A 27,959-nucleotide genomic window follows, 5' to 3' on the forward strand; every position below is an offset into this window, starting at 1 on the left:
GGGATGGGATGGGATGGCTGGTGAGGAGTGAGTTGAGCAAACAGCATTATCGGATGATCATCTTCAAGTGGCTCGAGGGCCGACTAATGACAGTGCAGCATTCTCTATTGCTTGGCCTGTACAGCCGCAGCAGGCAACCTGCATCCCCCATCAAAGCCTCTCCTGCAGCCTGGCCTGATCATCTATCTAAATACGTGCGTGGCGGGGTAATTTTTGTGTGGGCTGGGGACGAGGGGATGTACGTAATGCAATGGTGGAACGACCGGCGGTGGATGGATGGATGGATGGATGACCTTTTGCCATCTGGCAGTATTAAAATTTTGAGCATTCAAATCGTAGCCAGATATCTCTCGCACTCCTCAGCGCTCAAGCTCTGCGTCTCTCCCCCCTCACACTCGTTCTTTTTCTCTCTCAATCCCTCTCTGTCTTTATGGTGGCTCCTCTGACAGTTGGCCGCTGTTAACCAGGTCAACTAACGGCAAACGTCCGCAAGCTGTTAAAGCCAACTTAAACAAATAGCAAATAGCGCCTTGCCACCGATCCGAGCCCCCTCCCCACATCCTCTCTCTCTCTCTCTCTCTCTCTCTCTCTCTCTCTCTCTGTTGGCCCGCATCTTCTTGTTTGGCTTGTTTAATGGCCTGGCTTCTACTTGTGCTCCTGCTTCTGCTTCTATCTCTCGCTCGCCCCTCTTTTGGCTCTTTCTCTGATCAATTTACGCACAATACTCGCAATTTGCATTCAACTTTCTTTCAATTTCAATTTGTTTAGTATTTCATTTGGGTGGAGAAACAGACAGACAGACAGACAGGCAGGCAGACAGAGAGATAGATACAGAGAAAGATTTAGTAGAGAGAATGCAGAGACGGACGGCTCTAATTGGTTCAATAATGGCCCATAATTGACAGAGAAATGTTGGTAATTTGCGCGTTTGGCCATAGCGATTTGCCTAATCGCTGGAAACAGTTAGAAAACGGAACGAAACGGAATGGAATGAAACGGATTGCCGTGCAATGGAATGTCATGGTCGTTCGCTCTCCCTCTCTGTCTCTCTACTGCGTCTCCCTATTCTCACACGTTCGTTTTGTAGCGGCAAGTTTGTTGCCTGAGTCTTTTGTATCCGCAACAAATTTGCACTAAGGTAAAATGTTGCCAAGAGGAAACTGTGGAGATTTGTCCGCCAGAAAGCAATAATATATAGAGATTTATTTATTATTAATAATCTTCTTCCACTCAGCTAAGACTAAACAAAAACTGAAAAAACTAAAGCAAAAAGTGTCACTAAGTTCCTTAGAAAACCTAAATAACACACTCAGACACACATGTATACAGAAAAGGAAAGTTTAGGAGTGAGAGGGAGGCAGCAATGGCAATGCCAATGGCTGTCTCTGTAGCCACAATGTTGCATTAGACTCTGTTGATCGGGTGAACGTCACGTACTGCAGCATCTCGGGCAATCTCCTCTTGTTGCTGCCTTTAATTAAATGCTGTTCTTAAAATTGCACAAACTACAAAATGAGCCACAATGGGCCACTTAAATCAAGGATGCATCCCGGAGGGGCAGCTGGCAGGTGGCACTGGCACTGGCACTGGCAGTGGCACTAATGCAAGTTGGTTTACATTTGCTTATCTGCCGGGTATTTTCACTGTCCACTGTCCTCGCCGGGTTCTGTTCTGTTTTGTTGCTGTGTGTTGCTGTGTGTTGTGCTCGCTTGGTACATGTTGCAGCAAATTGGTCATCTTCATCTGTTGCCATTTGCCATTCCACTTCCACTTGCTTCTGTTGCTGACACAATACCGCACCTTGCCCACCCCCCCTCCACCATCCACTTTTGTTTGGTCTTTGGCTGTGGCTGTGGCTGTGGCGCATTCAATTATTTCCATGTCCTGATTGCCTTGTCGTGTGACGGCGCGAGTTTTGCATTTAAAAATAGGCCGAGACTGAGACTGACTCTGACTCTGGCTCTGAGGCTGAGGCCAGACCCCCGGCTTCAGCTTGTTTTCCCTCTTTAAATTGCAAATATTTTTAATGAGGCCCTCGGATCGGGGCCGTGGCTGTGTCCGTCTAGCGCCAAGTCCACACCCAACTGGGTTATCCGTAAGCAGATGTGGCTGGGCTCCCAGGTACTTGTCTTGTTGCTGAGGCAAAGTGTCAGGCGTGTTGTAATGAGCGATGTTCCTATACATGTCCAAGATATCAAAGCATAGGCTGGCTAAAAATACTCACAGATTGCTGCCCGACGGAACAGAGATGTCAACGCGAAAGAGAGCCGCGATATCGTTTACACCACACCACGATTATGGGTGATGATCGATGGACGTTGCTCGTTTGTGTGCAGAAAAACTAAACAAATTTTGCATAATTTCTCTGAAGAGTCTGGCAGTGAAGATCTAAAAGATAATCACTGATCGTAGAGTCTAAAAGCAAAAGGGCAAAAGGCAAATCAAAGTGCGAGTAGGCCGCCCAACATCCCTTGCGATGCGTCCCATAAAATCACTTTTTCTTCTCTTTCAATGCGAATCACGGCTGCCCTCGGTCTCAGCTGTCACGGCACCAACCGACTGGCATTCCTCGCGATGCACTGATCCTCAATGTGATGATGACTCCAACAGACAGTTTTTTTTTATTCCACAACTTGCCAGCATTCCAGGTGGAGTCTCCTCCCGTGCTAATGCCGAGCTGGACACGGCCATGCCCACATTTTTGGGCCGCTCGAGTGCAATTGCAATTAATTGTTGAAACTTTGAAAGCTCTACACTTGCAGTTGCTATCGCAGTTCATTTGTTGCTGCTGGCCCAGCCACTGTCTCAAGCCCGTGCCCCAGCTCCCTTGCCATGGAGGCAGGCTGCTGTTGCTGCTGCTGCTGTTGCTTCTCATAATTGCCATAAATCATGCAACGTTGTTGCCTGATGCACTCGAGACCTGATGTTGATGTTGATGTCGGAGGCAAGTCTTGGAGTAGCTTGGATTCTTTTGAGAGACTCTTTTCGAGCTGGGGCTGTCGGACACATTCCGCGGCCTCAAATGCACCTCTAATGACTCCTGTTCTTTGTTGTTGCCCCAATCCCTCAGCCATCTCCATCTTCGCTGGGGCTAATGGCTTTTGTTGGCCAACTTCCGCGAAGCGCAGAGAGCCATCAGCCATCGCCCAACGCCCATCCACGCTGCATCGACGCACAAGCGGTGCGATATCTTCCCTTCTCTTTCTCTTTCTCTTTGTCTTTCTGTTCCTCTGCTCTCCTTGCTGGCAGAATGAATCTGACAATGAGCGATTGATGGGACAACTGCCAAAAAGCAGACAGACACCACACCAAGCGAAGAGTGGGAGGTGGCACAATCCCATTCCCATTGCCATTCCCATTGCCATTCCCACTGCCATGCTGCATCCTACCCACCACTGCGATACGCATCTGGAGCGGAGAAGCCCCAACCCATCGCAGTGGCCATTCAAAACATTTATTCTGTGGCAGGAATTTATGAAATGTTTAGTTTTCTTTTCGTATCGTTTCTGTTGAATGTTGCACGTTCCAGCGCCTGAACAGGAGGCAGAGAGCCACACCCGTTTCGGCTCCCACTCCTTACCCAAGCCATGCCATGGCATGCCATGCCCCCATGTACCCTGCTCATTCCTTTGCTCATGTTGCATATCTTGTTGCCAGCATCGACGGCGAGGCAGCACTTTCAAATAACTCTCCACTTGCCACATGTGTCCAGGTGTACGTACGTACCCCTGTGTGTGTTTGTGTGTGTGCTGGAACAACCTTGAGGCGGCTCCAAAGACCAAGAGCAAGACCAAGTCCAAAGCGGAGGATTTCGTTGCTTGGCCAACTTGTTATGCAATAAATTTCCGGTTCTAACATACAACAAAAAATACAAGAAAATGAAATAAAATTTAAGACAAAGAAGCGCAGCAACAACAATGGCAAGCAGAGAGGCAGCTGCATCCATTTTTCACATGGACCCCGCCCTGGGATGCCCGCCTCCCGTTTTGGGGAGCGGCGGCGGCATGGCACCTTTCTCCTGCCTGGTCCACGGCACTTTCCAGCTTTCCAGGCTTTCCAGGCCACTTCGCTGGCAACCTGATTGCGGACTTGTATAACCCTATATGTACGTGTCCGAGGCATATGGGTATTATGATCTAGCACAGGATGCTTATAAAGAACCCACCACAGATGGTTGTCATATTTGTTCCAAATCGGATTGCCATTGCATAGAGTATCTGTGGGCCTCGAACTTGCATTTTTCCTGCCGCTGTGCCAAAACCTGATCAAATGTTGTCTGCCTCCAAGTGGGTGTCAACTCTGTTCAATTTGTAACGGTTCTCGAGCGTACAGAGCGGACTAATAGATGGCGCTTGACCGCGTCGAGGCGCAGCTGCATCACTTTTGCAACGCCGCTGGGGTCCCATCCACGGGGGGGTGCGACGCAAAGAGGAGGCAATGCTCTAAATTAAAGCCTGAACAGTATCCCCAACGCAATTTTGCGCTCACACCATGATCGGTGGTGCTCTTACTCGTGTGCTCTCCAGTTTCTTCTTTTTCTTTCCTTTTTTAATTATGACTTTTAATATTTTCGTTTAGACACACAGCACAGGAGAGCAGAGCAAAGCAAAGCACAGCACAGCACAGCACAGTCGTGCACCTGAGACCGGGAATGGGAACAGTCAAGAGTGGGAATGGGAAATACGTACGTAGAGTGGATGTGGATGTGGATGTGGGACTGACTGGCAGCTGCTGGAACGGCTGGAATTGCTGGCAGCGTTCATTGTTCGATAGCAATTATTACTTCTTCGCACTTCTATTGCAGAAATGGTTATACACACACACACATGCATACATCAATGTGCATAGAAGGGAATGGGGCTGGCAGCTGCGTATGGGGAGAGAGAGTGAAAGAGAACGCCAAAGAGTGTGTGTGTGTGCACGCATGGCAGGTGCTTCAACTTTGCTTCGCTGGCACGTCTTTGGGGCGCATCTTTAGGCCTGGCGATGATTGAAAATTACATAATTGCAAATGCAGCGAGCGAGAGGTGTGAGCCCCCATACGCAAGAAGAAGGGGTCAGGAGAAGGGGGAAGACCGCCACCAGCTAAGTGATTGAGTGGTGATCCCTCTCTCTCTCTCTCTCACTGTCTCTGATTGTGCCTTTTTGTTCACCGTAAGACCCCCCCTCCCCCTTATGCACGTTCACCATCACATTCACATTCACGTGTTGTGACAGCAACAGCAGCGGCAACAAATTGCAGTAAATGAAAAGGTTTCCTCCTCTGGACATTTACGATACCCTTGCAGAGGGTGCTCGCATTTTGTCAGATGTGTTTTCACGAAAAATAGCTACGCCAGATACAGTCATAATCAGATTGTAGATCCATCATTTCTAGGGTATCATATGAGTCGGCTCATACAGCATCCTTTTTATGCTTTCTTGTTAATTTTCAGTTTTTTGTTGTTGTTTGTTAAAGACCATTTCCTTTTGCCGGTATCTACGATACTCGATGCTGTTTCGCCAATTGATCGAGTGGACAGGGCAAACAAACCAAAGATGTCAGACAGAGAGCCATAGAACGACTGAGTGAAAGGGTATGAAAGGAAAGGGAGCTGGGAAGAGAACTACAGCAAAGATACCAAGAGACAGAGAGACAGAGAGAGGCAGACATCCGTTCACACTGACACATGTGCACGCTCATAATTCCTTTGGCGGAGATGTTTTGCTGGCTGCGACTGTTGCTGGATGGGGACGTGCACATTGGCCGTTCGGATTTGATGGGATCGGATCGTGTGCGAGAAGCACTTGGGAGAGGTTATGTGGAACAAGTGCACAGCGAATGCAAAGTGAATGAATGGTGGGTCTGCTCCGTTCCCCCGTTGACCCCTGCTTGCAGCGTGCAGCGTGCGGCATTCCTTTTGCCTGTGAAATATTCCATTTCGTTTTGATTGACAACCAAATCGCATCGCATTTGCCATGACCAATTATTTGGCATTTACTGTTTCCTCCTCATCTCTGACAAATTGGATGTGCCATGACTGTAGTCGCACCAAGAGATGGGTAGAGAGAGAGAGAGAGAGAGAGAGTGGCGTGAGGGCCACGCCATAATTTCTAGTCTCTTAAATGATGCTCTTAAATAGCAAACTTAAGGGTGGACAAGGGACATAGCGTGGGAGTAAGAAAGAGCACTGGCTATGACAGTCATACACATATTTGCTCCTCCTGCACATATTCTTTTGTTCATTTCGTAGCGCAGAAATGAGAAGAAGAAATTTTACTTTTTTTTAATTGACATAATCACATCTGTGGGACTTTCACTGGGGATCGTTAGAAACTTAGCCGCTCCCCCCGTTATGCCTTTCTAGGTTTCCATTCCGTTTCCCCTTCACTCTCTATCTGTTCTCGCTCCATCTCGTTCTGTTCGTGGGCTCCTTATGATGCAACTGCCATTCTCTTGGGCGTAATTAGAGGTCCAAACAAGACAAGATAAAGGAGAAGGCAGCCAAAGAAGAAGGCACAAATAGGCACACGAGGAGGAGGCAGCGGCTCAAGAGGCGCAAGAGGCGGCAGAAGGCAAAGAAGAAGACGTAGAAGAAGTAAGCGTGCCTAATGATAACCTTTAGTCCAGTGTGGCTGCTTCTTCAGCTGGTACTCCTCCTCCTCCTTCCTCTTCTTCTGGGTGTAGTTCTTCGTTTTCCGCAAAACCGCTAAAAGAATGAACGCCCTTCCCTTAGATTCGATTCGATTCCATTTCGTTCCTCCTTTCTCCTCGCCAGCGAGCGTAACTGCAAATTTTCTTGATTGCCGGTTTCCACCGCCTAACCCGAAGTACGCGCCACTGGCCACAGAACGGAACGAGGGGCAGGCCAGCAACGGTGGAACGGTGCACAGGGGGAGGAAAGACCATTGACCATTGACCAGCTGATGAGAAGAGCAGAGCCCAGTCCATCGATCTGCTCCTCAGCGCCCCACCCCATAATTAGCAAAGAGAGAACTGAAATGCGAAACAGTTGGCATGGCGTGTGACCTTCAGGGAGCTGGCCCACCCAATAGTTGGTTCCAGCCGCAGCCCCCATCCAGAGGGTTTCTATAATTGCCGGCACCAAATCCCAGAAACGATCCACTCAAATTCGAAATGGTCCAAGGACGTCCCAGAATTGTTGTCGGAGGCCAAAAATAAACCCGGCCCGGGACTATAAATAACAAGACTCGTGCAGCGGCACTCCTCCTCGGGAGAAGTCTGCAGCGCAGCCCCGCAATGACGTCAAACGGCCGGATATGTACATATGTCCAGGGCGTTTGGCCTTATCGAGCTCCACAGATCGCCGCTGATCCCCGCCATAGGCTCGTACTCCACCACTCTGTGGATCCATGTAATTGGCTCTGTTTCCCCTTTTGCTCGCTTCAAATGCATTTCCTTTCGAAGTCCAGTCTGGGCAGGAGCTGGAGCAGAGAGGAGGGCGAGGGGCCATCCCCAATCGCGACAACCTCTGGAGGCTAACCTCCCAGAGCAGGCAACATGCCATAGATTGGAAATGAGAGACTGCAAACATGTGCGAATATTCGGAGAAAGTTGGCAGCACAACGAATTCGGTACTCCCTATGCGGGCAGAGCATCTAGAGATGGTAAATTAGGAGAACTATCGGCATGGATTGAGGAGCTTCTTGTGGCATAGATTCGGAAAGGGAATGCGGGTGAGGGCAGGGCAGGACAGGACAACTAACTAACTGCCTGTTTGCCACAGCAGAGTGGAGGTGGAGTTGCAAGTGGAGTTGCAACAACGATATTTTAGATCGGCTCCCGTTGAGTGGCCGCTGCTGGCTGGGTTGCAATGTTGCTGGCTAAATTTGTTGCAGTTGCGATTTCTGTTTCGCTGCGGTTCTGTTCTCGTTGCAGTTCACGTCGTGCAGGACGCAGGCGGTGGGCAGGGGGAATGCGATTTGTGGCATGCACCAGACATTCCGCTGTCTTTGCCACCTATTTCATACAGCCGAACAACATTTGTTGTCGCTGTCCCTGTCCCTGTCCCTGTCCCTGTTGCAGTTGTTGTTTCAGTTGCCATTGCTGTTGTCGCTGTCGCTGGCTTTGTCGTTGTTGTCGATGTTGCTTGAAGATGTTGCTGGCAGATGTTGCTGCATCGCGCATGCTGTGTTGCAGCCCTGCAATCGGACACGCTGCTGCAACAACATCATTTGGCACTGGCCTTTGTCTCCGCTGCCTCTCTCCCCCTCCACCTCTCCCGCTCAGCCATCATCTGTGGGGTTATCCTGCTCCGATTGCTAGCTGGCCATTTGCAGCTCATGTTGGGCGACTGACCGTCAGTTAACATTGTGGGTAATAGCCACGTTCCAGGCTCTATAATCACAGCAGGAAAAAATGACTAAGGGGCAGGGGCACGGGGCATTTCCTAGAAATAATTGCAATGCGAGGCAAAAGACTCCAAGTTTCGGCTACTCTTCGTTCTGGACAATTTTTGCAAAACAAATTGAATTGAATATGTAAATATAATTGCTTTGGGGGAACGAGCTAGAACTAGCTGCACACCCTGCGCTGTATGTATACCCCCCCCCCTCCCCCTTGCAGCAGCGAAACGTTTAAAAACCCATAAATTTCATCGTAAATGCCGCTGCAAGAGCGTACACACACACATGCATACATATACATGCATATGTGTGTGCACACATACATATATGGCATTAGCTTCCGCAAGAGTTGTTTCCACTTTGGTAGGGGGGCTAGGGCCAGTGCCAGTGCCAGTTCCAGTGCCAGAAATGAATGCAAATGAATGCAGTTAAATAATCCATGACTCGCGCTGAATGTCTGAGTGTGTATGAGTTATCCTGAGTCTCTCTATAATTATCCAAATTGCTGGCCAACCACTGCAAAAGGAAGCGATCCTTCATGCCGCAATCTTTCTCTCTTTTTTATCACCCAATCCCAGACCCAACGGTCATTCGTTCGCATTTCTCCAGCTTGTGTTGAGTGATTAAATGAATACTGGTTTCGGGCTCTAGGATTTCCTGCTTCAACACTTGATTCGTGTTCTCTCTCTCTCTCTCTCTCTCTTCTCTCAGTCACAGCTCATTGAGCAAATCCTTCACTTGATTTGTGTTCTCACAATCGATTTCGTTGATTTCCCTTTCCACACGTGACCACCCACACACCTGGCACTGGCACTGGCACTGGCCCTGGCACATGTGTGACCACAGACCTCCTTCCTTGCTCCTTTTCGGACAGCGGGGGTCAGCCCGCTGAACCGCCATGCGCACTGGGGTCAATTGGATGAATGGACTTGCCTGGGATGGCTATCCGCAGAAAGCAATTTGCTGCCCGTTCGAATGGAAACCACAAGAATGCCAAAAAGTTGTTTGCGCTGCCGGAGATTGCAATTGGAATTGGAAGGGAGGGGGCGGCAGGCAGGAGGTGAATTGGGAACGAAACGGTGCGGGACGGAACGGAACGAGGAGCGAGCTGCGGGATGGCAATCGGTGGGGAGCCATTAGAACTTCTAACCGCAGATCGTCAACAAAAGTTCTCCTCTCTCCATGCCACCAGCAGGCAGCGAGGCAGCGTGGCAGCAGCCAGAGCGAGCTCATTAAAGTCTCACCAGTTGCATTCACTCAGCCAGTCAGTCAGTCAGTCAGTCAGTCAGTCAGTCAGTCATCCAGTGAGCCAGTCAGCCAGTCAGCCCCATTGGCTGTCGATGTGTTGGGGATGTGGGAAGATGTCTTTTGGGAGCCAACGAACCCAGCTGACCACGGTTAATCGCTGCCTTCTATGCCACTGTGGCGCATTCTCTGGTCATGCCACAGTTCGCTTTTATTGGCTCGCTGGCTCGGCGTTTAGTTAAGCGTGTAATGGGCCAAGCCGCCAGCGGAAGTAGCAACTTGTAGCAGCAGCTGGATGCCACTGTCTTCCTCTGGGTCTGGAGGCTGTCAGCAGTCGCGCTTGGAGAGCGGAACGACAGGGCAGTGGCAAAGATGGGGAAGAGGTCTGGCTGGGAACTGGGAACTAGCTGCAGAGTGCAGAGTGCTGACTCCAAAAACTAACCGAAAATATTTGCCACTTCCTTGGCTCTTGCAGATGACAGGATCGACCAGCAGTAGCAGGAGTGCCGCTCGCAGCACACACACAATGTCCATGGGTCTGATGATGGTCTCGGCCATGGCCGTGCTCTTGGTGGCGCTGCCCGGCAGCGCCGTGGAGGCTCGCATGGCCTTTGAGAAGCTGACAGACTTTGACTTTCCGGGCAACACGTACTACAGCGTGAAGAATCTGTCGCTGTACGAGTGCCAGGGCTGGTGCCGCGAGGAGGCCGACTGCCAGGCGGCTGCCTTTAGCTTTGTCGTCAATCCGCTGTCGCCGTCGCAGGAGACGCACTGCCAGCTGCAGAACGACTCGTCGGCGGCCAATCCATCGGCGGCGCCCCAGCGCTCCGCCAACATGTACTACATGGTGAAGCTGCAGCTGCGCAGCGAGAATGTCTGCCACAGGCCATGGTCGTTCGAGCGGGTGCCCAACAAGGTGATCCGCGGGCTGGACAATGCCCTCATCTACACCAGCACCAAGGAGGCCTGCCTGTCCGCCTGCCTCAACGAGAAGCGCTTCGTGTGCCGCTCCGTGGAGTACGACTACAACAACATGAAGTGCGTGCTGAGCGACTCGGATCGCCGCAGCTCCGGGCAGTTTGTGCAGCTGGTGGATGCCCAGGGCACCGACTACTTTGAGAATCTCTGCCTGAAGCCGGCGCAGGCCTGCAAGAACACCCGCTCCTTCGCCAATGCCCAGCGCATGGGCGTCTCCGAGGAGAAGGTGGCCCAGTACGTCGGCCTCCACTACTACACGGACAAGGAGCTGCAGGTGACATCCGAGTCGGCCTGCCGATTGGCCTGCGAGATCGAGTCCGAGTTCCTGTGCCGCTCCTTCCTCTACCTGGGACAGCCGCAGGGCGCTCAGTACAACTGCCGGCTGTACCATCTCGACCACAAGACCCTGCCCGACGGACCCTCCACCTACCTCAACCACGAGCGCCCTCTCATCGACCACGGCGAGCCCATTGGCCAGTACTTTGAGAATCAGTGCGAGAAGTCCGCCGCCGGCCCCGGCTCACCGCCGGGCACCCTGGACAAGATCGACACGCTGCCCGTCAGCCTGGACACCATCGAGGATCCCAATCTGACCAATCTCACCCGCAACGACGTCAACTGCGACAAGACTGGCACTTGCTACGATGGTGAGTGATCTTTGCCCAAGCCACACCAGAAGATTCTCAGCTGATTTCGCTCCTCTTTAGTTTCTGTGCACTGCAAGGACACTCGGATCGCCGTGCAGGTGCGCACCAATAAGCCATTCAATGGCCGCATCTACGCCTTGGGGCGCTCCGAGACGTGCAACATCGATGTGATCAACTCGGATGCCTTCCGCCTCGATCTGACCATGATCGGACAGGACTGCAACACTCAGAGCGTGGTAAGTGTGTGATCAATGATCAGTGATCAGTGATCAGTCTGTGATCAACCCATCTGCTCCTCCAGACTGGCGTCTACTCGAACACTGTGGTGCTGCAGCATCATAGCGTGGTGATGACCAAGGCGGATAAGATCTACAAGGTGAAGTGCACATACGACATGAGCTCGAAGAACATTACGTTCGGCATGATGCCCATCCGTGATCCGGACATGATTCACATCAACTCGTCGCCGGAGGCGCCACCACCAAGGATTCGCATTTTGGATACGCGCCAGCGCGAGGTGGAGACGGTGCGCATTGGCGATCGCCTCAACTTCCGCATCGAGATACCCGAAGACAGTGAGTAGTTGGACACACCACAGACACCCCCCTGGGGATATGAATTCTAATAAATCTTCTTCGTCCTGCAGCTCCTTACGGCATCTTTGCACGCTCGTGTGTGGCCATGGCCAAGGATGCGCGCACCAGCTTCAAGATCATTGATGACGATGGCTGCCCCACGGATCCGACCATCTTCCCGGGCTTCACCGCCGACGGCAATGCCCTGCAATCGACCTACGAAGCTTTCCGCTTCACCGAGAGCTACGGCGTCATCTTCCAGTGCAATGTCAAGTACTGCCTCGGCCCCTGTGAGCCGGCTGTCTGTGAATGGAACATGGAGTCATTCGAGTCGCTGGGCAGAAGGCGTCGTCGCTCGATCGATAGGTGAGTGCTTGACCATCCAAATGCGTGACCAATGTCTGACTTTGCCCCTCTCCTTTCTCAGCAATGACTCGAAGAACACCACCATGAACATCTCGCAGGAGATTCTGGTCCTGGACTTTGGCGATGAGAAGCGCGAATTCTTCAAGGCAGATCCCAGCACAGACTTTGCCAAAGGTAAGTCTTCGGCCTTAACCTCAAACCCTAAACGGATAAAAAACTAACCTCAATCCGTTTCGTTTTGTGCCGCACACAGACAAGACTGTGACCATCATCGAACCCTGCCCCACGAAGACGTCGGTGCTGGCGCTGGCTGTGACCTGTGCGCTGATGATTCTCCTCTACATCTCCACCCTGTTCTGCTACTACATGAAGAAGTGGATGCAGCCCCACAAGATCGTAGCATAAGTCCGACAGAGAGAGAGAGAGAGTGCGAAGGAAAGGAAGGGAAAACTACAACTAAAACAAGTGCAGAAAAAGTTTCAAAAGAAAACGAAAATGAAAGAAAGATAAGCAAGAAAGAAAACAAAAATAAAATACACACTAAAAATTGTCACTCACACAACACGCATCCACGCATCCACGCAACACACACACACACATACACATGTAACTGTGCATGTCTAGCTATCGCTTTGTCTCTCTCTTGCCCAAGCTGTCTCTGCCCGCTCTTTCGCTGAAAAGTGGAGCTTAAGAGCAGAATACCAGAGTGCACCACAAGACACCACACACTCGCACGCAAGCGCACGCGCACACACACACACACAGACAGCACACATAAGCTCACCCACACCATGCTCACCGCTCACCGCTCACCATTCACAACACGCCCAATGACAACCGTATAATTTTTTGTTTTTTTTTTTAATTGATTTACACATTAATATATGTATGTACTTAAAATACAATTTATTTATTTATATTTATTTAGACTTAGGGCGTGAGATGTTTGCCTATAGAAAAAAAAGAACTTTTCATTACACACAAAACTAAGAAAGAAAGAATGAAACGAAGAAAGCGAGCACGAAGCTTAAGAAGAGGAAGAAGAAGTAGAAGGAGAATGAGAATCAAAGGAGGAGCTTTGCACATTTCAAATATGCGAATAGTATGAAAATAAAACTAACACAAAAAAAAACATTAAGAAAAATGTACTGCGAGCACGTACTTTCTATAAAGTTACAAAAGAGGGAATCCCATAACGAGTGCGAGAGAGAGAGAGGTAGAGAGTGGAGCGATGGGATAAATGACTTTTTTGTAACTTCTATAGAGACTGCGGCCGCAGAAGCGCACACTCGCACTCACTCACACACACACACATTTACATATTTCACACCCACCCACACACACACGCCTTTACACCCACCCACACACACACACACGCACTCACATTTATTTAATTTTAAAAGAAACGCAATAAACATGCAAAGAAAAGCAATCAAGAAAACGAAACTAAGGACGCGCCGGTCAAAGCAAAACAAAAACAAAATAAGAACAAGAAACGTAATTTCATAGAAACAAAGTGAAATTGTGCTTAATTGTATTGCATTTATTTAATTTAAATCTATTTATGATAATAAAGAACGATAATGACAAATCCCCAGTGTTTACCTCTCACCCCCCCGTTGCCATGAGATGGCAGAGCAGCAAATGCCAAAATAATCAAATTTGTTTCCCCATTGAACAAGAAAATGGTATATTTTATTTTAGGAGCTTTCAAACGTTTAAATCTAAAACATACATAAAATCTTAAGGAATGATATTGTTGATCGTGGCAGAGCAGAGGAATGTCGACAGCGGCAGAGTCAGTGGCTGCAGCAGACGAGTTGGCAGAGGAAATGTCATCCATCATTGGACCTTGATCTTGATCACAATTTGCCGAAAAACAGAAAATATTTAAATGATTTCGCCAGATCCATCTTGTCGCGTCGAAACTTCCAACATGATGTTTTCGTAAATGTTTTTGTTTTCCATGCCTAAGAGAATAATCAAAAGGTTCCCTATTCATTCATATTTATTATCATGATTTGATCGGTTTTGCAAGGATTTAAAGTCTACGGTTAGGGGACGGACAGTACATAAGCATATTAAGTGGGTTTGTACGTCATTAATATTAGGATAGTGGATGCTCCGAAATCCACTATGGAATGGATGGTGCTTGGATAGGCTGCCTCTCCAACTCACTCGCCAGAGATGTGGATAAACCGATTCGCTGGCTGCTGAGCTAGACTTTGCGCTCAGAAAAATCCTAACTAAACTAAGAGACGTGGAGGTACGTGGATGATATTGCGATCCTTAACTTAAGTAAAAAACTACATCGAGTGCTGTGTGAGGATATCCCGGACACCAGGGACACCATTCGATACAATTGGAATTGGATACAATTGGTCAGCGCAACCAGCAGTGGCCAGTGCTTTGGACGGAGGTCATCTCAGCTTGAGAGGCTTCACTTGGGGTAGGCCGTGTTCGGGGACGTGGACCTTGGCCGCCGCCACGCAGGTATCCTTGAGGGACTTGCCCACCGGTCTCTTGGTGCACTCGTCGAAGTAGCACTTCTCCACGTGATGCAGGAACTCGACGAGCAGCTTAGCTTGTCCCCCGTTGGGCCCCACGGAGTACTCGCACTCGAAGCTGTGCTGCTTGAGGTCACGCACACAGCAGTCGAGAAACTCCGAATTGGCCGAGTACCAGTCGTTGTGGCGCTCGAGTGGAATGCCCAAACGGGCACGCAGCACGCCCGTCACCCACGTATCGTCGATCCAGAAGATGGGCACCCGCTCCGCTTCCTCCACGAGTCGGCTGGCAGTCGCCACGTTGGTGATGTACAGCCAGCCGGAGAGGTAGTCCGGGTAGAGGGGCTGCTGGTACTCCTGCTGCGTCACGTACCACTTGTTGGCCTGCAGGCGGATGGGCGGCTTTGCGTCCAGCACATAGCCGGCCAGCAGCGTGCTCGAGGTGGCCAGCGTGGGCTGCCCTACCTCCAGAGACTCCAAGTAGCGGCGCAAGTGAAAGACATCGTAGATGATGTCGTCGTCCAGCTTGATGATAAACTTGGTGCGTCCCTTGCACTCGCCAGCCGCCCAGCGCAGCCCCATCACATGCTTGTAGCTCAGATTGCGGTAGTCCTCAATGAAGTTCCCCTGCAGCAGGTCCCCAAAGCGGGCCTGCTCGTTGATCACCTGCGCCTGGGTGAGGAAGCGCTCTCTGGGCGGCAGGGCGGCCAGCAGGAACACCCGCTGCAGCCCCATCTCGGCCAGCTTGCTCTGTGTTATGGCCTGGCGGTGGGCGGCGCGCAGCGAGTCGTGGCCCGCATACGAGGTGACAATGAGCACAGCTATAGACGAGAATAGACACGAGATGACACGTGAGACGACTCCGAGAGGCTGCAACACTCACCCAGAAGCTCCTTGTCCGCGCGGCGACACACATCGCTAGCCAGCAAATAGTCGAAGTCGGTGAGGTTTAACAGAGGTCCGGCCGGAGGACGCAGCCTGGGCGCCGAGGTTGTTTCGGCGGGCAGCTGGAGCAGGAACTCATCGCTGTCGGGGGGCACGGAGGATGAGGCGGAGTCGCGCAGGTGATTTGAAATGTAGCTGATGCACAGCAGAACGATGATGAGCAGCGACAAAACAATTGGAAGCAATCTGCGGCCGCGCATGCGCATCTTCTGACATTCTCTTGTTGTTCCCCGTACCCTGTGTTTGTGTTTTTGTTTGAGTGTGGGCGTGGGTGTTTGTGTTTGTTATTTGGTGTGTGTATGGTCACGTGTGCGAGTGTGGCATGTGGATGTAAAGTCAATTTATATCAACGAAAACAGCCAATAATAATTGTTTTCTTGGTTTTTATAATTGGGCAGCGACGGAACTGTGACAAAACGCAGAGAAATGCACTAACGCCTAAAAGACATCGTACTATCAGCACTCGCAGAAAATACCAGTTTTGGTATCCGCCATCGAAATATCGATAGCTGCGCACGAAAACAAGTTTGATTTGATAAATTTAAAATATTCATTATGCATTCGCTCTCGTATTTATAATCGTCATAATCAACACATTCTATTGATCCAAGATATGCCTGCATCTAGTTATCTCATCAATCATAAATGTGACATGGAAATAAAAAGGGTTTGATACATCTTGAGCCACCGAAGAGCGGGATGGGATGGCCGCACCTTGTATTGTTGTAGCTTGGCGGAGCCATTTAAGTTTCTTACCGTTGGCGACATTCAAATTTGTGATGCTTTGAAAAGTGAGAAGCTGTTCCCCAACATTCTTCTGCCCTCGGTGCAAATGGTTCTGTAGAATTGAGAAAATGTTTGAAATCTCAGGCTCTACTCAATGTGAAAGGTTTCGGATCTTCAAATATTCTCCAAGACAGGTTATAACCAGGTTAAAAACATTTAAGTCTAACATAAAGTCATTAGTAATGTTTAAAAGCAGCTTGAAAGACTTAATGTTAACATTAATTAACGAAAATAAGGTATACAAAGGACAAGCAACAAGTAGTCAAAAGCCGTAACATCCATTCCCACTTACTTATTATGCTTTTTTCTCATTGACTCTTTTCGTTTGAATCTTATTTTGTAAGCAATCCAATAAAAGGAAGTCCCGAAAACTAGCCAATCTTCTGGAAAATTGATTGATGATCCGAATAAAATTATAGTTTTAGTGCCGAGAGTGCTAACTTGCTGATAACATTAAATAGAATTTCAAAATCGAGGAAAACTATTAAGGATTCTTGTTATTTACGGTATGTTTTGAAAATGAGAAGGTATATTTCGTTATATTTTGAGGGTCACATGGTATATTCTATCGATAAGTCCGCGGTCACACTTGTGAGTGCGTCTCACTGGTGGGAGTGTTTGTTCGTGTGCGTGCGTGCGTCTCTCTGTCGGTGGGAGTGTGTTCGTTCGTGTGAGTGCGTGCTTGCGTGTGTGTGTGTGTTTGAGTGAGTGCTTTTCTTTATAATTTTTTAATAATTATTTTAATTGTGCTTCAATGTGGCAGACAAATTATCGAAATAGCTGAAATCGAAACCGAGACAAGTGGCCATTGATGGGTTAATAGTGTGAGTTTCGTGAATTGATTGTCTCAGTCGCCGTCGCCGTCTCTGTCGATATGTGGTAGTAAAATCCAAGCAGCGAAAATCTGCATCCACTAAGGAACGGAAGCAAGACCGCTAGGTGGTAGAGCATGTTGTTGTTGTTCGAGAGCATTGAACAATTTCAGCAGAAATTTATAAATCAAAGTCATATTCAAGTTGTAACTGAGCTCCAACAGAGCAGTAGGCTGTTGAAATAGCAGCAGTAGTGTCAAACCAGCAGCAGCACCAGCACAAGCAGCAGCAGCAGCACCAGCACACAAGAGAAGAGAAAAAAATCAACGTGAGCTAATCAGCATAGCGATTTCTACACAAAACAGTCTTTCTCCCAAAGTGTTGGGAAAACTAAAACATTTTCAATAAATATAATTCGAAGGCTGAACCTTAATTTATGTAGTGAACGATTAAAACACGTCGCGTGTTTTCCCCCCTACACCACCCATCCCATGTCCCTCGCGCTTTAAAAGCTAACTGTGGCAGTTTGTCCACCAAAACGCAGTCACCGCCAACGTCTGCGCTCGCCTCGCCTCGCTCTCGGTCTACGTCCGCGTCTCTGCCTCGGTTGGCGTTGTTTATTTGTTGTTGGTTTTTCACTCCATTGTGGCGGCGGGTGGATAAAAAGAAGGAGGGCAAGGAGTGGAGTAGTAGTAGTGTCGTCCCACCGACTATAATTTAATTTTCAGTGCATTTGCATTGCGTTTTCTGCTTTTTCTGCGGAATCTGCTCGCGTATAAGTGATGAAAATATAACACTAAAAAAATCTTGGTAAGCTCTTGAGGCGATGGCAAAATAGATAAATTCGACAGCTCTGCTCGCGTCACGTTGCGTCGCGTCGCGCTGCTCTGCTCGGTTCGGCTTCGCGTTCGGTTCCCCTCGGAGCAAAAGCAAAAGCAGAGGCAGCGCCAGAGCCAAAGGCAATCTTATCGCTGGAGAAGCCTGCCAGAAGCCCACACCAGCACTAGAACCAGCACACCCCCAAGTAGCATATTGATGTGGATGTCGATGCGACGATGTTAATACTATGGTGATGGTGATGGTGATGATGATGGCTTCTCTTCGCCTGGTAGCCTGGTAGCCACCACTGCCGTTCGCAGGGAGGCTATGCGAAGTGGCGCTGCCCGTGTCGCTGCTGCTGCTGCCGAAGGCTGAGTGGTGAAAATTAATATTGATTCCGATTTCATATTTTGCAACAGCAAAAGCAGCCGCACCATTTGTATTCAAAAGCGGAGAACATAAATCTTCCGAAAAATAATCAAAGTGAAGAACGAAGAGGGAGAAGAAACGTAAAATTCAACGACGGGGGGAAAAATCTTCAAAGAGGGGGGACACGGGAGAGGAGGAGTCTGCTCCACATTCGCCCTTGAAGATGACGGACTTTGTGGAGCTGCTCAACAGCATGTCCAGTACTTTTAACAGCGACTGCGCCACCAGCACTGCGGAGGGGGGCACGCTGCTCAACCTGGACCTCGCCGAAGACAAGACGCTCAAGTGGCGCAATCTGGCCAACAATCAGTTTGCCTGCAAGGACAAAGAGAAGAAGCAGAGCCGCGCCTGCGAGGAGGTGCAAGCGGAGGCGGGGAAGGCAGAGCCGGACGCGGAAGCGGAGGAGCAAGCCAAGCAGAAGTGTAGCCCTGAGGAGGAGACACTGTCCAAGGAGAAGAAAGGAGCAGCGGAACTGGTTCCGACAGAGGATATTGAGGAAAACATCAAGGAACTGCTGGCGGACGTGGTTGATGCCGCAGCCGTGAAGCTGGAGGAGGAAGAAGCTGCAGCGGCAACGGCTGCAGCAGCGGCAACACCTGAAGACCGCCTGCAGAAGGAATCAAAAGTGTCAGCAGTGCAGGATGAGCCAGCTAAAGAAGAGAAGGAAGAGACAGCAGTAGAAGGACAGAAGGCGTCAGAAACCGAAACAGCGGCAGAGACACAAGCAGAGGCAGAGACAGAAGCTGCAGCAGAAGCAGCAGCAGGTAAACCTGAAGAAGAGGAGAAACAGATACCCAACACAGCTCCCGCCAAAGCAGCTTCGTCAGCCGAGTGCGACGACGTCGGCGACGAGCGCAATGCCGAAGTGAAATGCATCGACGACGAACGCATTGCCGAAGAGAAATGCATCGGGAATGCAAACGCTGGTGGGGAGGCGTCAGCTGCAGGGCAGGCACCGCCCGCCAATGGCAGCGATGACAACGCTGCAGCCACAACAGAAGAGGCAACAAGCAGTGGGGTGGCCGACGTCAGCCCAATTACGGTAAAAGTGGAAAGGGAGCCAGGAAGCACGGCGAACACGGATACGCAAGGCATCAAGACTGAGGAGGCAAAGGAGAGGGATCATCTTCTGCCAGAGCGGCGGGCAAAAGCGACACCAAAGCAGAAGGAACTCGAAGAATCATCAGGAGCAGCGGCAGCCGAAGCTGCAGCAGAATCCCCATCACAAACAGAAGCTTCGGTTACAGATACAGCCACAGCATCATCTCCGATTCCGACTCCGGTTCCGGCTCCGGCTCCACTTGTTGTCAATTCTGCCAGCATTAGCGTTGACGTCGACTGCTGCGCTGACGCAACAGATTCGAATTTGATGAATGCTGCCACTGCTGGCAGCAACAGCAGCAGCAGCAGCGACCAGGCGGCAGAAGCAGCAGCAGAACCACCAGCAGCCGCAGCGAGTGCTGATAAAAATGTACGTATCCGTGTATGTGTGTACGTGTGCGTGGAAGTGTGTGTCTGTGTGGTGTGTTCCTCAAACCCGAGCCTCAGACTGGTGTGCTCTTCGCTCCATTTATTTGATTCACTTTCCGTTTTACGGTGATTTCATCGATGGGATATGCCATCGTGGTGGGTAGCCATCAAGCTGCTGCCATCAGGTGCAACAGGAAGTGCGAGAGAGCTGAGTGTGGGGGGGTTAACCGTTATTCCAAAACTTAGGAGTAGTAAATGATGAGGGGGGTGCAACTGTATATGCGTGTGTGTGTGTGTGTGTGTGGCTGTGTATCTGATTGGATTGTTGCGTTATCAGGGGAGCTCCAACAACTGTCCGATGCAAGCAAAAAGAAAAGCTTTACCACAGCGGGCCAGCGAGCTTAAAGCTCTTCGATCGCAGCACAGAAAAGTGATGATGGAATAAGTGTATGTAATTACGGGATCAGCACAGCAATAAGGCAGCTAAGATATGTATGTAGGCATGTGTGTACGAATGTATGTATGTATGTATTCGCATAGAAACTGATTGATTTGGCTTCAATCTGAAGAGATGTCGATGTCCACAGATTAACACAGAATCTAAAATGCATTAAAGTAGTATTATACGTACATCTGTACATACATACATACATAAATATGTACATACGTACATACACTTTTACACACCAATGCATACCCTGACCCTTATCTGTCTGTTTGGCTCTGGAGTCGTTACCGTGGTAACCATGAAGGCTAAGGCGCAACTATTCCCCCCTCCCTAGACTCCTAGACTCCCCGTTAAGAACGTGCTCCAAATGAATTGGTATCAAAAGATTCCTTTTGCTCATCCACATCCCTTTTTGCAGGAACAAATTTCACCTGGCAGTGCGCGGCGCTCGCGTCGCACACCTCGACCCACGGATAGCCACATCCCCAGCAACAGCAGCAGCAGCAGCAGCACACCCACTGCCAGTGCCACTGCCACTGCGGCAACCCCTGCAATCCCTGACGAGCCACAGGCTGAGCCAGTGGCGGAGGAAGATGCTGCGCCGAATGTCCAGGAGCTCAGCTCAGCTCTGGAGGAGAGCAGCGAGGTGAGCAATGTGAAGAAGGAGCCGGAGAAGCCACCACAAATGGAGGATGCCACCTCCGGGAGCGGCGTGACCAGTACCAGATCCCCGCCAGCACCCAAGCGGGGACGCGGTCGTGCAAAGAAGATCAAAACAGATGCCGAGTCGGATGCGGCTCCAGCTGCAGTCAGCGAGACGCCGCCACTCATGGAGGAGCCAGTCGTCGAGCGGAAGGCGCCTGGCCGCAAGCGAAGGCTGCCCGAGGAGCAGCAGGATCAGCCGCTGGCCGAGCTAGTGGCAGTGAAGACGGAGCAGGAGGAGGCAGGGGAAACGGCTGCTCCCAGCGCTGATGCCAAGCGGATGCGACGCAGTGTCCGCCTGGGCAATCGCCATCCAGCGGACGGTCCCGCCTGGGACGAGGTCAAGACAGAGGCGCTGCCCGCGACGTCCGAAATGCTGCTGCCAGAGCTGGTCGGCATTGCGGGTGGCGCCGCCGCCGCTGCAGCTGCTGCCGTGCTGGACGAGAAGACGCCGCCGAAAAAGCGCGGACGGAAGGCCAAGATACCGCCGGTAGCCAAAACGGAACCCCACACCTCAGCATCGGCATCGGGAAGCGGCAACTCCAGTACGTCTCTGCCCCTGATAAATGGGAACAAACGGACCGTGCAGACGGCCCATGGGGGAGGCATGGGAATGGCTTCTAGCGATGTTCAGCTGCCAAAGCGCTCCAAGCGACGGATCAAGCCTACGCCGAAAATCCTCGAAAATGATGAGCTGCGCTGTGAGTTCGAGACGAAGCACATCGAGCGCATGACCCACTGGGAGACGGCAGCTGAGGGTGACTCCCATTTCGAGACGCCGCAGCCGTCCGGTAGCGGAGGAGGAGGAGGCGGTGGCGGCGGATCCAATTCCTCCACGTCGCGTCAGAAGAGCGACAAGTCGGATGGCAGCGGATTCGATGGGGGACAGCATCCGGCCGGGACGAGTGCCATCAAGAAGCGTCTCTTCTCCAAGTCCCTGCGCGACATTGAGAACTCGGGAGCGGCCCTGCTGGCCAAGAGCCGCGTGAAGCCCAGCCCGGATGTCGATCAGTTCCTCTGCGACATCAAGGCAGCCCGACTGACCGCTAACCGCTCACCGGAGGAGCGCAAACTGAACAAGAAGCAGCAGCGAAAGCTGGCCAAGCAGAAGGAGAAGCATCTGAAGCATCTCGGCCTGAAGCGCAACAACAGCGAGGAGGCCTCCGACAACGATAGCTCCAACACGGACAACGAGTTTGTGCCCACCACCCGTGTGCAGGTGGGCAAGCCGAGTGTCACTTTGCGTCTCCGCAATGCCGCCGCCAAGGAGCAACAGCCCACGACCTCAGCAGCAGCAGCAGCTGCAGCAGCGGCAGCAGCGGCAGCAGCCGCAGCGGTGGCTCCTTCATTGAAATCACAGCATCCACCCCAGGCCCCAGCGAAGTTGACACGCCGCGTGGCCGTTCGTGGAGGAGCTGCAGCTGGAGCTGGAGAGGGACAGTCACAGGCAGCAGGAAGATCGGCAGCGCTGGATGCTGAACAGCTTCACTCATTGAACAGATCCATTCTGGCAGATGTGCCGGCCGGATCCTTGGACGATGCTGGTGCCGATGGCATTCCCACAACCTCCAAGCTGGCACAGGCCAAGTGCCTCTGCCTGTGCCAGAAGAGCTCTCAGTACTATGCGCGAAATGCACCGGACTCCTCCTACTGCTGTGCCATTGACAATGTGGACGAGCAGAAGATCGGTTGCTGCAACGAGCTGCCGGCCGAGGTGCACAACCTGCTACGTCCCAGCCAGCGGGTGGGCTACATGATCCTCTGTGATGAGCACAAGAAGCGCCTTCATGCCCACAACTGCTGCGCCGGCTGCGGCATCTTCTGCACGCAGGTGAGATGCAAAAATCCATGCGCCTAGTCCCAATCCTTTTGCTAACCGAATTCACATTCACATTTCAGGGAAAGTTTGTGCTGTGCAAGCAGCAGCATTTCTTTCATCCGGACTGCGCTCAGCGCTTCATCCTCAACAGTCCCTACGATGACCAGCAGCGGCAGCAGCAGCAGCCGGGCGGATCGGCATCAGGGTCTGCCGGCAGCAAGTTCAGCAGCCCCATGTTGGTGTTGAAGTGCCCGCACTGCGGGTTGGACACGCCCGAGCGCACCTCCACGGTGACCATGAAGTGCCAGACTCTGCCCGTCTTTCTGGCCACCCAAAAGTACAAGATGTGAGTGGATTAGGTCCGAGTGGAGGCAGTCCAGGGTTCATCTTTAACCTTTCTTGCAGCAAACCGGCCAAGCTGACAACCTCCTCGCATTTGGCGCAGTTTGCGGGCCCCGGCAAGGTGCCCAATGCCAGCGCCAAGCCCAAGGGCAGGGCATCAGCATCCTCCAGCTCTGGATCCAAAGCGAACGGAACGCCGCGCGGCGCAAAGGGAGCCAGCTCGGGGAGCCAAAGTCAAACCATCAATTTCGAGCAGCTGATACCCGACTCGGTGATGAATGTGGTGCTGCGTGGACACGTTGTATCGGCCAGCGGTCGCGTGACCACAGAGTTCACCTCCCGCGACATGTACTATGCGGTGCAGAACGATGATCTGGAGCGTGTGGCCGAGATTCTAGGTGAGTTCCACACTGTCCACTGTGCCTCTGGCTGCGATTAAACATCTTCGTTCTCGTACAGCTGCGGACTTTAATGTGCTAACACCGATACGGGAGTTCTTGAATGGCACCTGCCTGCATCTGGTGGCCCACTCGGGCACCCTACAGATGGCCTACCTGCTGCTCTGCAAGGGCGCCAGCTCCCAGGACTTTGTCAACATTGTCGACAGCGAACTGCGAACGGCCCTGATGTGTGCGGTGATGAACGAGAAGTGCGACATGCTCAATCTCTTCCTGCAATGCGGTGCCGATGTTGCCATCAAGGTAATGCTTTTGCCTAATGCTCTGCCTCTGGCCTCTAATTGAAATCTCTGTTTTGGCAGGGGCCCGATGGCAAGACGAGTCTACATATTGCTGCCAAGCTGGGCAGCGTGGAGGCCACGCAGCTGATCGTGGACAGCTACAAGGCCTCGCGGAACATTACCAACTTTCTGAGCTTCATCGATGCACAGGACGAGGGCGGCTGGACGGCCATGGTCTGGGCCGCCGAGCTCGGACACACGGACATTGTGAGGTGAGTGGCAGTCAGGCAGTTGTCCCCTCGTCATAATTAAATGCAATGAATGAAATTATGCCCACAGTTTGCTGCTGAACCAAGGAGCTGATCCGAATATCTGCGACAACGACAACAACACGGTGCTGCATTGGTCAACGCTGCACAATAATGGCCTGGACACGATCACGGTGCTGCTGCAGGCAGGTGCCGACTGCAATGTCCAGAATGTGGAGGGCGATACACCGCTGTAAGTCTCCTCCCCAGCCCACTCCCCCAGCAGCTGGAAGAGATTAATGAAACGAACCAATACCCCCACAGCCATATTGCCTGTCGTCATTCGGTGACCCGAATGTGCATCGCCCTCATTGCCAATGGAGCTGACTTGATGGTGAAGAACAAGGCCGAGCAGCTGCCCTTCGATTGCATACCCAACGAGGAGTCAGAGTGCGGCCGCACGGTTGGCTTCAACATGCAAATGCGCAGCTTTCGACCCTTGGGCCTGCGCACCCTGGTCGTGTGTGCGGACGCCTCGAACGGACGGGAGGCGCGGCCCATTCAGGCGGTGCGCAATGAGCTGACAATGTCGGAGAACGAGGATGAGGCGGACACGCTGATGTGGCCCGACTTTCGGTACATCACCAACTGCATCATTCAGCAGAATTCTGTGCAGATCGATCGTCGCGTCTCCCAGATGCGCATCTGCTCCTGCCTGGACAGCTGCAGCAGCGATCAGTGCCAGTGCAATGGCGCCTCCTCGCAGAACTGGTACACGGCCGAGAGTCGCCTCACCTCCGACTTCAACTACGACGATCCGGCGGTGATCTTTGAGTGCAATGATGTCTGCGGCTGCAATCAGGTGAGCTCTGTCGCCGCTCTCTAAACTCTCTCGAGCCTGTCCACATCATGCATTCTCTTTGCCATCAGTTGTCGTGCAAGAATCGCGTGGTACAGAACGGCACGAGAACGCCGCTGCAGATCGTCGAGTGTGAGGATCCGGCCAAAGGCTGGGGCGTGCGTGCACTGGCCAATGTCCCTAAAGGCACCTTTGTGGCATGCTACACGGGGGAGATACTGACCGCCCCGGAGGCAGATCGCCGCACCGACGACAGCTACTACTTCGACCTGGGCCATGGGCACTGCATCGATGCCAATTACTATGGCAACGTGACCCGCTTCTTCAATCACTCCTGCGAGCCCAATGTGCTGGCCGTGCGCGTCTTTTACGAGCATCAGGACTATCGCTTCCCCAAGATTGCCTTCTTCGCGTGCCGCGACATCGATGCCGGCGAAGAGATCTGGTGAGATAATTGTTCTCTCTCTCTCTGTCTCTGTCTCCGAGAACGCGCTAAGTTTTGTGTTTTTCTGTCTAAACAGCTACGACTACGGTGAGAAGTTCTGGCGGACAGAGCATCGCTCAACACTGGGCTGCAAGTGCCTGACTGAGTCCTGCAAGTATGCCAGTCAATCCACCAGCACAAATGCCTCGCCCACAGAGGCGACAACTGCAGAGGCAGCAGCTGCGGAGTCAGCCGAACCAGATACGGTTTAGACTTGGCAACTCATCGACAAGCACACCCACCAAGCCAGACATTGGACCAGACATCACACGCAGCTCCAAGCAGCAGCCACAACAAGAGATCCGCCATACACATTTAGCTATAATTATAGATCCAGCAGTGACCCATGCCGCTCACTGATATAGATGCTATATGTACATACATATATATATGTAGAAACCATTACCAATCGCATCATGAATCGAAATGAGAGGCAGCCCGAACCAGCGTCGACCTTTCGCGGGTGCCTCTTCGACTGCCAAATGTTTCATGATTAACGCATTTTAATTCATTCTTTTTTTTTGTACATGTAAAATGTTTGTTAATTATTATTTTTGTTTGTTTTCATTATTATTGCATGTTTTCGATCGCTGCAGCCTGGCCCAGCCCCTGTGTCCATTTTTCCCATCTGCGGTGTCTGCGCGTTGCTAGTTTTAGGGACTGGAGTGTATCGAAGCGCGTCTAGTCATAAGAAAGTGGGAGAGCGAGAGAGATTGTATACTCAACAGTTACAGTGCGTTTCATATAGCTAATCATTAGTATAAATCCAAGACCCCCCCACCCCTGCCCAAGACGTACAGCTGTGAACCGCATTTTACGTACTCGCGATAGACACACACACACACACACACCCCCACGTGAATGTAACAATAACAATAATCAGAAAAACAGCTAAAGCGGGAATCCCATGAGAGAAGAACCATTTTTTTGAACATATGAAAATTTGCATTGCAACAAGAGCAGAAATATATGTATGTATGTATGTGTACGTGTAGCCGATAAGCAGAATGAATCAAAAAGAAAAAAAGTAACTTTATACCAACATATTACATATGCATATGTATGCATGTACATACATATATTGCAGTCTATACATACATACATACATATGTATGTACATAGCAGGTTAAAGTACTGATAGTCGTTAACAGAAGAAGAAGAAAACAAAAAGAAATACACAAGTGATGATTGTATTCAGCCATACTCGCACACACACACACACACACTAACAGATTCGATCTGGGTTAACTGGTTTCGTGAGCGAGATACTCCCCCCTGCATCACACCCCCACCACACAACATTCCTAGGCCATTTCCCGTACATATCCATAAAAACAAAACTTTGGACAATTTGTATTTTTTTAGGAGTTTTCTGTTAGCCAAGTTTGCCACAAGTGCCTCAAGGAAAAGATACCCCCTGCCCCAAATCTAGCCCTACCCTCTCCTCCTGCAGGTTATACAGGTTTTATATCAATCGACCAATATCACAAAAGTGCAATGCATATTGTGCGTGTGGACTGTGCAAAGTGTGGAAAGGAATCATTTAATTTTAGTTTTGTGTCACATCACCCCACCGCTCGGCAAATTTGCGCGTCTAACGGATCCACGTGCAAACACACACACACACACATAAAGAGTAGTTGATAGATTAGGAAATTGATTGTGTGTGTACTGTACTGTTACACACACACATACTACACACATGTTTGTGTATGTATGCATGTGTAACTTGTATGGACATTAGGAATGCGTAGTCTAAACTGTAAGTTATGAGTACTCCAGGATTATCCATGTCGCCCCACCCCCACCCACGCCCACACATAACACCCAACTCCAATTCCCAGTCCCGCCATAAGGTCGGAGTGCAAAAAGAGAACTTCTATGGCGTTCGCCACTCCGACCGCTTGACTGGGGAGGGGATTACTAGACTACTAGACGTGTATTTTTGTGTAACAATCAAATATATAAGCAAAGATTTGGATGTATGTATGTACAATATCTATCCAGAGATCACTATAGCATAACTCACAAATTTTCAATTGTTATCGAACGCAGAATTTCTGTCACAGAAATCTGCGACTCATTTGTTTTGTTTTTTTCTTGGTTTTATTTTTTAATGTAGATTACGATTAAGCTGCGACACGACACTCTGATGCAGTGGAATGTTCTTTCCAGAGAGAGGCATTTTATTAACCATTTGACGCACCTAAACATTTATGTTTGAAGCAATTTGCTGATTCGCTGACTTATGAAAGAAAATCCCTAGCAGGCAGAGGCACATTTCGTTTGCAATCAATCACGTTACTGTTAAGCATAAGAAATTAAATAATTCAAATAAATAATTATACATATGGGCAACAGATATTGCCGACAAGCAAACATTTCCGACTAATAAAGAATATAAATCATAAATGCCATCATAATTCTTCACGAGAAAACATTCATATTGGGCG

General features: G+C 50.6%; 3 protein-coding genes across 3 annotated transcripts; 2 read left to right on the forward strand and 1 right to left on the reverse strand.

Moving 5' to 3' along the window:
* The first annotated feature begins 10,067 nt into the window (after positions 1-10,067).
* On the forward strand, positions 10,068-12,578 carry LOC117897487. Its single transcript, XM_034806376.1, has 6 exons — positions 10,068-11,216; positions 11,277-11,452; positions 11,518-11,791; positions 11,863-12,157; positions 12,219-12,331; positions 12,411-12,578. The coding sequence occupies exons 1-6, from the start codon at positions 10,118-10,120 to the stop codon at positions 12,560-12,562; spliced, it is 2,109 nt and encodes a 702-aa protein (XP_034662267.1). The 5' UTR covers positions 10,068-10,117; the 3' UTR covers positions 12,563-12,578.
* Positions 12,579-14,147: 1,569 nt separating this feature from the next.
* Positions 14,148-16,054, reverse strand: LOC117897493 (beta-1,3-galactosyltransferase brn). The gene is made up of 2 exons (XM_034806387.1): positions 15,548-16,054; positions 14,148-15,485 (listed from the first exon to the last, which is right to left on the reverse strand). Exons 1-2 carry the CDS (start codon positions 15,813-15,815, stop codon positions 14,578-14,580), a joined length of 1,176 nt encoding a protein of 391 aa, XP_034662278.1. The 5' UTR covers positions 15,816-16,054; the 3' UTR covers positions 14,148-14,577.
* Positions 16,055-17,937: 1,883 nt separating this feature from the next.
* LOC117897691 lies at positions 17,938-27,854 on the forward strand. The gene is made up of 10 exons (XM_034806714.1): positions 17,938-19,926; positions 20,792-22,906; positions 22,975-23,240; positions 23,300-23,634; positions 23,696-23,937; positions 23,997-24,187; positions 24,255-24,416; positions 24,488-25,025; positions 25,094-25,467; positions 25,544-27,854. Exons 1-10 carry the CDS (start codon positions 18,619-18,621, stop codon positions 25,716-25,718), a joined length of 5,706 nt encoding a protein of 1,901 aa, XP_034662605.1. The 5' UTR covers positions 17,938-18,618; the 3' UTR covers positions 25,719-27,854.
* Positions 27,855-27,959: the final 105 nt, after the last annotated feature.

This window comes from Drosophila subobscura, chromosome A, assembly GCF_008121235.1.
Source record: "Drosophila subobscura isolate 14011-0131.10 chromosome A, UCBerk_Dsub_1.0, whole genome shotgun sequence".
In the NCBI taxonomy this organism is placed as follows: Eukaryota; Metazoa; Arthropoda; class Insecta; order Diptera; family Drosophilidae; genus Drosophila; species Drosophila subobscura.